Below are 14,183 nucleotides of genomic sequence, written 5' to 3'. Positions count from 1 at the left end.
GCGAGAAAAAAAAATAACGCAAAAAAAAAAAAAAAAAAAAAAAAAAAAAAAAAAAAGAGTAACAGTAAGAATAGCAATACTTCCTGGGTGTGTCCAATTTACATGGCTGCTCTGAGGATCAATGAAGTTAATACATGTGGAAGCACTTGGAAAGGTATAAATTTGAATACAAACATAAAGAATTAAAATGATTGCTATAGCAGAAAAGCATATCCACACTAGACTGAGTCACTTAATTAGATGGGCAGTGTTCAGAATCCCGCAAGTCCTGTGATCACCGAGCTTGTGGTCACGTTGACGCTCCTGAACAGGAGACAGAGCAGCCAGGATGTAGCCCGGCCCTCCGGGTTGGCAGACAGTTAATCACAGGGGATCCCAGCACGGGCGCGGCTGCTTGATAATTGATACCCAGATTGAGGAGAGGTGATTTATCTGAGCAAGTGGGACCTCCAGGCTCGAGAAAGAGCACAGGCTTTAGAGTAAACCAATCTGCTTCAGATCCTTTCTCTGCCGTCACCAAGTGGGGGACCTGGAAAGGGTGACCAAACCTCCCCGAGTCTCAGGTTCCCCAACTGTTCGCAGGGTTACGGCACCAGCATCATGAGCTTGATGATCAAAGTAAGTGAGATGATATATGGAAGGCACGAACACAGGGTGGGCACACGCTACGTGCTCGGTGTAAGGCAGCAGCATTATTATCGAGTACTTCTGATGGAACCAGGGGTAGGGGCTGGTGGGGGCCATCTCCCTCCTCAGCAGGCATTTAGACTCAGAGGGTGTATGACAGAGTCCCCTTTGGGATGCACCCACTGCCTCATACCACGAGATCATCCTTCCTCAATTCTGAGATAATGAGACTTGCACGGGGCAAGGAGGACGCTGAAGCAAGGGCACATGAGCATTCCTGCTTCTCAAAAAGGGGGAGAGTTGCCCACTAATATCCACTCACGCCAACCTGGGTTCCAGAAAACCTTAAAGGGGGGCTATGCCTTGTGCTTCTCCCTTACCTCCCCCCCAACTCCCCACTCCAACCTGGTGCCCAGAAGGAAGCTGGGAGCCCTGGAACTTCCCACGGCCCCAGTCACTACAGAGAAGTTCTACCTAAGATGAGGACATGGCTATCAAGCTTGGGGACTTAGTCCCTGAAAGACCTCATTCCAGCAGGACCACAGCTGTGACACCTACAGGATGAAGCAGAGCAAGAGGCAAAGGGACATTCACACCATGCAACATCCTATCACGCTGATTTGTCTATCTCCTTCCAGCAGAAGGTCATCTTCATGAAGGAAGGGACTTTTATCTGTTTTTGTTGACTTCTATGTCCCAAGTGCCAGACGCATGTCCAGCCTACACTAGGGGACCCATCAACATGCATTGCATGAACCTCTGAGAATGTCCTGCTTACCTGGTTTCATTTTTCATTCTCCAGCCATCCCGACACTTGTGAAACCAGAGCTCTTGGCCAGGGGATATGCGGGTGTTCTCAAGATCTTCTGCACAGAAAGTCAATCTAGGAGGAAAAAGAAACCACCGATGTAGCCAAAACTCTAGGGGTAGGTACCTGGCTGTGCTTCAGCCATATGGTGCTTTCTGGGCCTGAGGCAGATGGAATAAGGAGAAAAGAGAAGTTTTTATCATGTCACCCCTGACTCAAGACCCTTCAGAACTCCCCACTGCTGCTACAAGCACACTAAAAGGGTCTCACTTTGATGGCTCCCATGATTCAGCTCATGCAGACTTTAATCACACCCCTTCCACTTTCTTCCTTCTGTCTATCCAAAAGCCTGCCTGCATACCAAGGCATATCCTCTCTGAAGCCTCCCTGATTGCCCGAGACCTTATTAATCTAACCCTCCATTGACATCCCCCAATTTAATAAATAGGCACATCCTTATATAAATGTTGCTTTTGTTATTGTCATTACTTCTTATGGCATGGAGATAATAATGAAAGCTTTAGCTCATTTTAACACATTATAACCTGCCTTGCATAGCTTGTGGATTCTTGCATCCATGGTGGACTATAAACTCCTTGAACGGAGGAACTCCAGGTCCCTCCAGCATGGTGTCCAGAAATACCCATTGACAAGCGTAACTGGAACTCAGCTGTGAGTTAACATCAAAGACTCAAGAAGTAGACAACCAAGATCACAGGAAGAATCAGTGGTCTAATAACCATTTCAACTGTGACTTACAGCCCAACCATGTGAACTGCCCCAGCTTCCAGCGGTGTGTGGACCGCATGACCTCATGACCAGTAGACGTGTGGGACACCTGACCGTGATGCTTACCAGCAGGACAAAAGCCACATCCCGAACAGCTTTCAGAACCTTCGCCAGGAAGCCCAAACAGCCCATAAACACCCACAACACCCACAATCAGGAAATACAAATGAAAACAACAGTCGGGGATCAATTCACACTCAATGGAATAGCAAGAATGTCCACCAAAGGTAGGTGAGGAGGAAGGGAAAAGGAAGCTCTTACTCTGTGGATAGGATTAAAAATTGGTCCAACCACTTTGGAGAGGGATTTAATAATATCCAGTCCAGTTGGAGAATACATATACTATAACCCAGTGACTCAATATGCCCCAAAGAAGCCCTCACACACGTACACAAGGAAAATGTCCCAGGATGTTCATCTCAGCACTATTTGTAACTGCAAAAAAGTAGCAACAACTTAAATATTCAGCAGAACAGTGGTGAAACTATTGTTTGTGCAATGGCAGTTTACATACAGGAGTTGAATGTGAATAGACCAGATCTGTATGCATTGGATAAATCTCATAAACTATGTTGAATGGAGAAAAGCAACTTTTAAAGGAATATGTCCACTCATGTAAACTTCAGAAGCAACCAAAACTATTCTATAGGTTGTTTATGGATACAAACAGCAGTAGTGAAAGTATAAAAATCATGAAGAGGAAAACACACTAACATTCGTTAATGTTGGAAGATCAGTACGTTTGGTTTGAAAGGGGAGGAGTCGGACAGGGGAGGGGTACAAAGGGGCTTCAGCTTTATCTGGAATGTTTTACTGTTTAAAATCTTATATCTGAAACCAATATGAAAAGGGTTTACTTTTATTAAGTCTCAGTGGTTTATTAAATTTGAAATATTTTATCAAAATGATCATCTTTCTGCTACCACACATCTTTCTGGTACAGGCTGCACTTATAAGCACCAAGAGAAGGAAAAAGACACGCAGTTATCTAGACCACAGACTTCATACTAACAGCTCCCCTCATCTGGCACCCACCCCTGCCACATACACACCAGTGCACAGGTCTTTAGACCAGAATCACTCAGACAAGCAACCTAAGCCTCCACCCCCTGCATGGCCAAGCTGCACCATAGGTGGTGGATAGAAACGGGACGCATGAAGAGCTATAATGGAGAAAATGCCAGAAGAGATAGAAAGAGGGTGGAGGCTTCTTCCCACCTTCCCAAGGCTGGCAGTGACCTCCCAGAGGTCTGCTGAAGGATTTGGCCAAGGAAACCCTCCTCTCTTGACAAAGGTCTTCCGGGCTTCCTGGCTCCCACTTAGAAGCTGCTCCGAGAGTCAAGGCGCGTTTTAGTGGCTGATTTAGGGGTGGATTTTTCGTGTTAGGCTCGGTTAACAGACGTGGGGAAACTGCCAGCTGGCATGGCACAGAGGAATCTCTGTTACTTGACGTTAGCGCCCCACCCATGTCCTTGAGTCAGAGCCTCCCAAGGAGAGGTATAATGCTCTGAAAATTGGATGCAAGGGAAACCAGGACTCCCACAGACCTCATCCATGCAGGATCCCTAAACTGGATAGTCTGGTTTGCTCTGGACAGGAGCAAGCAAAGGCTTTTGGTTGCATGGACCCCAGAGCAAACAAATTAACAAGGCAGCACTCCTAAAGAGCCCTGTCCAGGAGAAACCCTCTTCCTCCCGGCCAGCACAGGGCTTGGCAAATGGAACAAGGGCTGGATTCCAGCCCCCGCTTGCCCACCCCTCTCAGCCCAGGGCCTGCGATCAGGGTACAAGCTGCACAACCGTTGACAGAGGCCTTGATCTGGAATTCAGTTTTCCTCGCAAAGGGTTTGCGGTTTTGCCCATGTACTCTGGATACGGAAAGACGGAAGGTGTACGCTTAGCAAAGGAAAGGACGCTGCAGAGACACACGCCTCTGCTGACCATAGACACAGAACAGGGAAAGGGTCGTGAGGCACTTACTTCCTCTGGGTTTCCCCGGACTTGACCCGGATGCGCCTGATATTCAGCTCTTGCTCGGACCTGCGGGGCTGAGACAGGTAGCTGCGAAGCTCTTTCCACAGGTTGTACCAGGACTGAGAAGTCCTCTCCCAGGTGAGTTTGATCTTCAGGAGGTCTCCCAAGTCCTCCTCGGTGTAGACCAGGAAGGTGTTGGTGGCATTCAGCCCGATCTGCTCCACTCTGCAAGGGGAGAGGGAAGCTGGTCTCAGTGCCCCCGCCACCTGGAAAACTGCAGCACCGTGGGGGTTGACGCAGTGGCAGCACCTGCCCCACTCGGATTGGAGAGAAATGCACAAGAGGTCCCCCCTACGTCCTCCACGTCCCACCAACAGGACCGGGATGAAAACTCAGCTGTGCTCCACACGGGCAGAGAGATAATGTTGCCCACGGCACCCCAAACCATTCCTGAGCATCTCCCCATTCATGCTACTTCCTGGGGGGACAAGACCAGGAAAGAACAGAAATGAGAAAGCGCAAAGTCACATCCCCACTCAACAGTGCCTCTTCTTCTCAGCCCACAGGCGTCCATCTCCCTCGGAACTCTCAGCCCCTCCTGCCTGTCCCTCTCACATGGCACTTGGGGGAGCCTGTCTCACCCCATCTGTGAGCATGAGTGTATACGTACAAGCCTGTTCCTCCCCCAAGACCCCCAGCCCTGAGAGCGAGTATTCTGATGACGTTACTTTGCAAGCCCAGCATTACTCAGCGTGGCGCTTTGCACCTTACAAGTGCTCGACGTATACAGGTCACTGTGTGCCCCTCCCACAGATAATTAGAAACACGCCAGGGAGGACGTTTATCAAGTTCCAAATTTCCTAAAGCCTCAGGAATCAGGCATTCTCTGAAACGAAACAGCAGCTTCTGCCCAGCTGATCCAGCAGATTCTCACGCTGCTGATTCATCCCAGGAGCTGCCCTCCCAGAAACGTTCTGAGTCAAGGGCTAGGTGGAGAGTGTGAAGCAGGAGAGGAACCACACACCTCCTCCCTGGCACGCAGGCTAGCTCCCCTGCACCTGTTCACGTGGCACACAGAGAGCTCCTGCGCTCTCTCTCCTTTTCAGACCAACTCGTTCTCTGTCCTGAACTCAGCAAAGGAAACCCGTGACTTACATTTCCAAAGGCAGAGTCTGGGAGTCTGCATTGGTGCCATAAAGGGTGACATAAAAGGTGGGCTCGATTTCTCCCATGTTCTTGTAGCTGAAGACATGGATTTTCATCTGATAATGGTAAACTGCAGAGACAGCAGAACAAAGACATTTGTGAGCCTTGCTTGTCATCTTAGGGCACCCTGACTCAGACTGAGTCACCCAGCACAGTGAGTTTTTAGGGACTCTCATCCTTTTGGTCCAGCCCAGCCTCTAGCCTCCCTTTGATCTCATTCTGTCCAATGGCCTAAGCGGTCACTGCAGTATAGAAGAAGGAGCCCTGAACTTGGGGTTTGGGGGACCCTTGGAGGTTGCTGACCTAGATACTTTCTAGCCGTGTGACCTTGAATTAAGGACCAAGGTATTAACTTCGTGAGCCTCAACTTCCACCCACAATACCCACAAAACCTTACGGTTTTATACCAGGCTATATAAATGCGAGATATCCTTTTGATCCCCTGTTAGTCCTATCACAGACTATTTTGATGATCAAATGAGGAAACAGATATGAAACAGCTTTGAAAAGCTAAATGCAAGATAGAAAGTTAAGATAGCGATCTTGGGATCATAGAGTGACGATTCACATCACAGAAGGGGTCCCCAGCATTTATTTTTAAAGGTTTACTTTCCCAGGCATACACAACTTAATGTGATTTGCAGTTATTTGATTTAACTGCAGGAATGTGCCCGTCTACCATGTGGTATTTAGAAGGAGGAAAAAGGTCCTTCCCCAGGGCAATGCAGGTTTGGATGAAGGTTACCTCTGAAAGGCATGCCTGCCCGGGTTTTTAGGTACATTTTGCTGTTCCTCTTGTTCCTCATTTTCTTGGCATTGTAGCCAATGCTACTACAACGGTTCTTCCGGCAACTGAGGCAGATCCCCTTTTTGAAGCGGTTGGAGTCCGTGCACTGGAATGCGAAGCTCGGCTTGTCCTGATTCACCAGGGAGTCGACAAAGAGGTGTACTGCCCGCTCGTGCTCGCACCTCACCACCTCTGCAATTGCTGGGGGAGAGGGAGACGGAGACCATCAGGATGAGCTGCTTCTCGGCGATCCGCCCACTCCATCAGTAAGTACTGTACGCTTCACCAGAAATAACTGCTTCTCATGTCGCTGTTGGTATGCTTGTTTGTGTCATTCTTAACGCATGCCCAGTGATATGCTGCCCTTAGAACTGAAAGCCAGTCCTGCCACCGAACTGCTTGCCCTCTGGGTGAGAAGACAGCACTGATACACATGAAGCAATAAAGAGCAAGAGAGTGCATAGGACAGGCACCGAACAGGGTGATGGAGACCAGTTGTGCAGTAAGAGTCACTAAGTCCCGATAGAGTCGTGCGGTCACAACATGCTGGAAATGGATCAGATGCTAAACATCACCTAGTCCGGGGCTCAGCAAACTGCACCTTGCCGGCTGGTCCCATTTTAGTAAAGTTTTATTGGAACATAGCCACACGCATTCATTTACCTATTGTCTCTGGCTGCCTCCATGCTACGGTAGCAGAGTGGAGTTGTTGAAACAGAGACCGTATGGCTTGCAAAGCCGGAAATATTTACTAGCTGACTCTTTAAGAAAATGTTTGCCGGGCCTCCCTGGTGGCGCAGTGGTTGAGAATCCGCCTGCAAATGCAGGGGACACGGGTTCGAGGTGTCCGGGAAGATCCCACATGCCACGGAGCAACAGAGCCCGTGTGCCACAACTACTGAGCCTGCGCTCTAGAGCCAGCACGCCACAACTACCAAGCCTGCGTGCTGCAACTAGAGAAAGTTCACAAGAGCAGCAACGAAGACCCAAAGCAGCCAAAAATAAATAAACTAAATAGATTTATAACCGCCCACTCCATCAGTAAGTACTGTACGCTTCACCAGAAATAACTGCTTCTCATGTCGCTGTTGGTATGCTTGTTTGTGTCATTCTTAACGCATGCCCAGTGATATGCTGCCCTTAGAACTGAAAGCCAGTCCTGCCACCGAACTGCTTGCCCTCTGGGTGAGAAGACAGCACTGATACACATGAAGCAATAAAGAGCAAGAGAGTGCATAGGACAGGCACCGAACAGGGTGATGGAGACCAGTTGTGCAGTAAGAGTCACTAAGTCCCGATAGAGTCGTGCGGTCACAACATGCTGGAAATGGATCAGATGCTAAACATCACCTAGTCCGGGGCTCAGCAAACTGCACCTTGCCGGCTGGTCCCATTTTAGTAAAGTTTTATTGGAACATAGCCACACGCATTCATTTACCTATTGTCTCTGGCTGCCTCCATGCTACGGTAGCAGAGTGGAGTTGTTGAAACAGAGACCGTATGGCTTGCAAAGCCGGAAATATTTACTAGCTGACTCTTTAAGAAAATGTTTGCCGGGCCTCCCTGGTGGCGCAGTGGTTGAGAATCCGCCTGCAAATGCAGGGGACACGGGTTCGAGGTGTCCGGGAAGATCCCACATGCCACGGAGCAACAGAGCCCGTGTGCCACAACTACTGAGCCTGCGCTCTAGAGCCAGCACGCCACAACTACCAAGCCTGCGTGCTGCAACTAGAGAAAGTTCACAAGAGCAGCAACGAAGACCCAAAGCAGCCAAAAATAAATAAACTAAATAGATTTATAAAAAAAAAAAAAAAAAAAACTTAAAAAGAAAAAGGAAAGAAAATGTTTGCCAACCTCATTCTAGTCCAATACTTTCAGTTGTAGATTATGGGCCCAAATGCCCTTAGAGGTGAAGTCATTTGCTTAGGGTCACAGAGTCAGTTGGTTGCAAAGTTAGGAGTATAATTTGGATTTCTGCGACCCGCAGTAATCGTTATTTCTTGTAACCAGAGGCTAAAGCCAATAGTTCCAGTAAATCCTTGGACCTTAAGAAAAATTTGGCAAAGCTCCCCTTCCCCTTCCTCATTAACATCACCAGCCTTAAGAAATGTCATCATCTGATCCCCCTGAGGCAGGGCTGAACTCCCCTTGCATGAACCCCCAAGCCCCGCAGGGGCTCCTTGGATGTTATCACCTTGGGAGAGGGCAACTTAAGACTGAGTGACAGAGTGGACATCCCAAGAGCAGAGCATCACAGTGGAGAGAGCCAACTGGGGCCAAGACTTAGAAATGCTGCCAGGATGCAAGGCGGTGAGCAAATGAGAAACCAAGCACATCAGTTTCAGCAGCAAACTCACTTCAGCCCAAGACTGCTGGGAATAGGCTTAGGCATTCAGGAAGACAGATTGTAAGTGAATGGAGGAAGAATCTTGATTTTACTTCTTTAAAATGTTACAAAAAATTAAATTATAGTACATCCATGCTAAAGAATATTATACAGCCTTTTAAAAGAGTAAGGTAAGTAGATATATGTACTCTGATGTCTGAGAATGCCCATAATGTATATTAGGACTGAAAAAGCAAAGTTGCAGAACAATGTGATTTTGAAAAATATCACACAGACACACACAAAAATAAATTTGCAAAGCAATAAGAGTGGAAGGATACACACAACATGTTCATATTGGCTACATCTGGAGAGTGAAAGTAGGAGTAGGTGTGGGAGATGAGGGGGTATTTTTACTTCTTGCTTTAGGCAATTTTATAATGCTTGATTATTTTCCCAACAAATATGTATTCCTTTTGTTATGAAAAGAAATTAATCAATAATAACTGTGACCTCAAAGCACAAGAAAGCAGAGCAGAGACCACGGGAAGGCTGTTAATAGGCTTGCAGGATGATGAACTGTGGAATAAATAGTGTTGAAGGGCCACTGGGGGGTGTAGTGGGAATAACGAAACGGATGCTGTTGGGAGCGCTAACAGCTCTGGCTGATTTAGGAGGAGATGCTATAATTGAGTCAAAACAGAAAATAAGGAACTCACTTCCATATGCAATTGACCCCAAGACATCGTTGAGTCCACAGCCCGGCTGGAAGTCACCTCCGTTGGGGTAGATGTCAATGTGACCCACGGGCATCTGAATCCCGATGCTCAAGCCAAAGGAGCGCGTGTAGGTGTGCAGGACATCCACGAAGTCTGCATCGTCAGGGGACAGCCTCTTGTGGATGTCAACCCCTTCAAACATAGGCCCAGCAGGATCCAAACCTACAGCAGAAGGGGGAGCCAAGACCAGTTGTGTCAGGTGCGCTAAGGCAGTGAGTCCTGATGGATAGCTAAGTCGGCGAGTGTAAAATGAAGATATCCCCACCCTGGGAATCCTAAAGGGTGTGGTGCCTGCTGCAGAGGAACGTATGCTTTCTTCTGAAGCCTTCACCTGTCCTGACAACTCAGCTGACTCAGTAAACTGGCCACGAGGTTCAACTGACACGTGGATCTGAGGAACCGTGCACTGTCAGAACTGAAGCGGTTCTAGAGGCTTCCCTGGTGGCACAGTGGTTAAGAATCCGCCTGCGAGTGCCAGGAACACAGGTTCGATCCCTGGGCTGAGAAGATCCCACATGCCACGGAGCAACAAAGCCCGTGTGCCACAACTACTGAGCCTGTGCTCTAGAGCCTGCGTGCCACAACTACTGAGCCCATGCCCCGCAACTACTGAAGCCCACGCGCCTAGAGCCCGTGCTCCGAAACAAGAGAAGCCACCGCAAAGAGAAGCCTGCGCACCACAACGAAGAGTAGCCCCCGCTCACAAAACTAGAGAAATCCTGCGCGCAGCAACCAAGACCTAATGCAGCCAAAAATAAATTAATTAATTAAAAAGAAAAAAAGGAAGAACTGAAGCAGTTCTAGAAAGAACTTGGGCTGGCTGAAACTAAGCCATTCATTCCATTTATTCTGCTACTGGGAGCCTTCCACAGTCTTAATTTTAGCAGAATTTTGACAGAATAACTAAGCTACCTACATCTTCAAGAGGGAAGACTCAGTCTCCCCAAACTGAGCTATTTGTATTTGAACTTACACTTCCCCTTCCTTTAGTTATGAATCAGGCCCAGGAGTGGAATGGCAAGAGGGGGGTACACCAGGCACACTGAGCAGCCGTATCTCAGGCCTCCGGAATGCCTCTCTTTTGCAGCCACAAGGAGAAAACCTTTTCTCTGCAAACTTTCTGAATCAAACAAACAAACAGCACTGCAGAGAGCACTGGTTCTCACATTTGAAACGGCACAAATATCTCTGGGGAGCTCCTTACAAATTTGGATTCCACCGTGTAGCTATGAAAAACTCTGGGAGGACGCACAAACCCCAGGTCACCTGTGTGTCGGGGGAGAAGGCAGAGAAGGCAACTGCAAAGATAGTGGCAGCAACAGAAACACTTTCACCATCTTGTATAATAGTTTGGGAGCCACATGAGTGTAAAACCATTCAAAATAGAATTTGAAAAGCAAAAAATGCAGATTCCCTGACCCCCAAGAGATTCTGATTGGTAGGTCTGGTGTAGAGCCCGGAAATAGAGGTTTATTCCCCAGCTGATCCTAAAAATAAGTGGTCTGTGGACCAGATTTTGGAGAAACTTCTCCATGCTTCAGTAGCATTTCGAAAATGAAATCTGAATGTCTTGGTTCATACAGTTCTTGTGCAATATTAAGAAGTAAGGGCTTGTCAAGGTAATACTAGCTACTATTACCAAGCTTAAGTAATTATGGGAGCTGGGTTCATCCCAACCTAGAGCCCTACAGACACAGAGAGAGGACCTGGAGAAAGTTAAGAAAAGATTATGTGCAGCAGAGGAAGGGGGTTTGTTTAGTCTAAAAGAGTGGTTCTCAACTAGGAAGGATTTTGCTCCCAAGGGGACACTTGGCAACGTCTGGAGGCATTTTTGGTAGTCACAACTGGGGAAGAGGGAGAAAAGAAGCTGCTAGCATCTAGGGAGTAGAGGCCAGGGATGCTGATAAACATCCTGCAATGCACAGGTCAGCTCCCACACAAGCATTATCTGGCCCCAAATATGAATAGCTGCTGAGGTTGAGAAACCTGGATCTAGAAACACCAAGGTAGGGAGGAGGTATGACCAAGAACAGAGCTGTGAAAGCAGGAGATGAGTAATAGAACAGTGTTTCCCAGACCCCAGTGCAGTGGAACAAGGGAGCACATCGTGAGGCTTGAGGGGGGCCATTTTAGGATAAACATAAGGTAGAACTGTTGTCCAGAGTGGACAGTAAACTTGTGGAACTCACTACTCATGAGAACTGGTAATGATTAACACTCTGAAGTTGAGAAAAATGTATGAATGACAGAGGCAGAAAGGGAGCCCAGGCTGCCTGGGGGCTCATCTCTAGCCCAGGACCCAAAAGAAAGATGGCACAAAAACAGTGGCCTCCCGGAATAGCCCTCGATGACTCTTTTTAGGGACTGAACGGACGCAGTACTGACACAGGTGGCCTCTCCCTGCCTCTCACCATGTCCTCTGGAGAAAAAAAGAAAGAAAGAAAGAAGAGGAGCATTCTGCTTTGCAGCCAATAAGAGAGGGGCTCTTGTATCGATGAACAAAAGTCTCCACCAGACAGTCAGTGCCATGGAAACCAAGCTGGGCTGCAGGAATGCAGGCGGCTGACGGGGCTTCTGGAAAGGCCGGCTGGCAGGCAGGCTGAGCTTTCACCTCCCCAGACTGACCCCGCCTGACACGTAGCTAGGGCCCACCGACTCTGGGGAAAAGTTTCACAATTTACTTCTTAACTAGGAATGGGAGGGTGAACGCATCCCCTCCAAAAAAAAAGAGATGATGGAGAACCACCTGTCCTTCCATTCAGTCAGACTCCCCCCAAAGTGTTCTGTCCAGCTAATGGAATATACACATGCATGTACACGCACACACACACTCCTGTGCACATGCATACACACAGGAAAACCTCCACCTTCTGGCCTGGCAGGGCAGAGGCTGCTGTGCTGTAGCAGCTGCTGCATCTCTCCCAGCAGGAGAGCGGCAGCACCGTGCAGTGGTGAGGTGCGGGCTCTGGAGTCTGATGGCCTGGGTTTGAATCCCAGATCCGCTACTCAGGCTGTGAGATATCATTAAAGTACATACTGAGTCCTATTTTCCCCATCTGTAAAATGAAGCCCAAGGACCCTTTTGCCTGGATGCTATGTGGCTTACATATGGCATAAAATACCCGTCACACATTGAGTACTTGACATTAGGTAGCATCTAGCCCACAGCCTGCAGAGTGGACACTTAGTTCATATTTCTTGAATGAATGAACAGATCTGCTTGCTTATTTATTTATAACTAACAAAGCACAAGTTCTGTTTTGTTTTTTTTTTTTGCGGTACGCGGGCCTCTCACCACTGTGGCCTCTCCCGTTGCGGAGCACAGGCTCCGGACGCGCAGGCTCAGCGGCCATGGCTCACGGGCCCAGCCGCTCCGCGGCATGTGGGATCTTCCCGGACCGGGGCACGAACCCGTGTCCCCTGCATCGGCAGGCGGACTCTCAACCACTGCGCCACCAGGGAAGCCCGAAAGCACAAGTTCAATTAGAAATATATGACCTCGTCCCTAATATGTCACGGAATTCCCTCAGAAGCCTAAGAGGATAAAACTTTAGCAAACCTCAGTCCACAGCTCTCTGGTCCAAGCAAGACTGGGGTTCAGGTACCTCCTGCAGGTCCAGGCTAAGGACCCCTGCTGGCCTCTGTACAGCGACATCACTGGCCTCTGCCCCACACAAGCTGCAGTCCCTGATTCTCTTACCAGTCAGGACCACCTGGTTCCCAGACCCATGGGAAGTCTGAGGGGAGAGGAGAGGGCACGGGTCTCTCCCATCAGACATGCACAGCAGCATGCGTCAGGTCAGCCAGATACCCTCTGAGGTGCTGCCTGGCAACTGGACGGAGGCCATTCCTTCCTGTTATGTTCACCCCGGGCCCCTGCTCCACAGAGAGGGGCCGCAGAGAAGGGGCTGTGCTCAGGACATGCCGGCCCCAATGCTCTATGCAGACAGCACAGAGCACTGATTAGCATTCTGCCGGCAAAGCCCGCATCTCAGCAGCTCCCACCCAGACAGGCAGGGGGAAAGAACTGGAACTCTCCTACTAGCCCCATCTCATTTCAGATTTAGAAAGAGGGAGAGGGAGGATCTGCAGCTTGTCTTTGTTGCCAAGGACACTGGCCCTGGTGCTCTGGCAGGAGGCTTGTGTGTGCTGCAGTTTGAGCACAGCTGGCCCAGCTCTGCAACATCTTGCCTCTTGTTGGGGGCTAGAAGGAGGTGCTCAGCCAATAGAACCCTGAGGGGCTTGAGGCCCAACGGCTTTGCTCCAGCAATGGGTTAATGAGCGGTCATGTGTGGCCACATTGCCCGTTAGACAGTTCAGGCCCCGCATCTTGATCACCAAAAGGAAAGCTCTCAAGCTATACTGAATCAAACAGTTGGATCTAAAGAAGTGTGTGTGTGTGCTCATTAGACTTAAGCCCAGGGACAATGGTTTAGGGAGGGCTACTAAACCCACAAATGTATATATTTTTAAATCTGCCCCGCTGGCTTGTTGCTGAAACCAGAAACTCTACCTTTACTAAATTATTCTCTAGCTAAGGACTCCCTTCTACCTGAACCCTGTTCTCAAACGAAAACATTGCCAGGAAGGAAATGATTAACTCTTTCCTTCTGGGTGGCCAGTTAGGCCCTTAGTATGTTGGAGGTGAGGGGGAAGCTGGGAGGGAAAACAAATGAAAGAACGCTAGCAGGAGGATAAAAATTCAGGGCAACAGATTTGCCATTAGGGACTTCCCTGGTGGCACAGTGGTTAAGAGTCCACCTGCCATGGGCTTCCCTGGTGGTGCAGTGGTTGAGAGTCCGCCTGCCAATGCAGGGGACACGGGTTCGTGCCTTGGTCCGGGAGGATCCCACATGCCGCGGAGCGGCTGGGCCCGTGAGCCATGGCC

General features: G+C 48.9%; 1 protein-coding gene across 2 annotated transcripts in view; it reads right to left on the bottom strand.

The window, feature by feature from the left end:
- The window catches only part of LIPG (lipase G, endothelial type), a 28,175-nt gene that overhangs the window by 2,550 nt on the left and 11,442 nt on the right, over positions 1 to 14,183 (bottom strand). For both annotated transcript variants that reach the window (XM_055080407.1, XM_055080408.1), the window contains exons 5-9: positions 9,236 to 9,457; positions 6,149 to 6,391; positions 5,353 to 5,473; positions 4,204 to 4,422; positions 1,406 to 1,510 (exon numbers count right to left, since the gene is read on the bottom strand). In XM_055080407.1, the coding sequence (XP_054936382.1) occupies positions 1,406 to 1,510; positions 4,204 to 4,422; positions 5,353 to 5,473; positions 6,149 to 6,391; positions 9,236 to 9,457 (910 nt within the window). The remainder of the gene's footprint in view (positions 1 to 1,405; positions 1,511 to 4,203; positions 4,423 to 5,352; positions 5,474 to 6,148; positions 6,392 to 9,235; positions 9,458 to 14,183) is intronic.

This window comes from Physeter macrocephalus, chromosome 19 (assembly GCF_002837175.3).
Source record: "Physeter macrocephalus isolate SW-GA chromosome 19, ASM283717v5, whole genome shotgun sequence".
Classification (NCBI taxonomy): Eukaryota; Metazoa; Chordata; class Mammalia; order Artiodactyla; family Physeteridae; genus Physeter; species Physeter macrocephalus.
The sequence above is the reverse complement of the archived record's forward strand: the minus strand, read 5'-3'. Positions and strand labels throughout refer to the sequence as shown.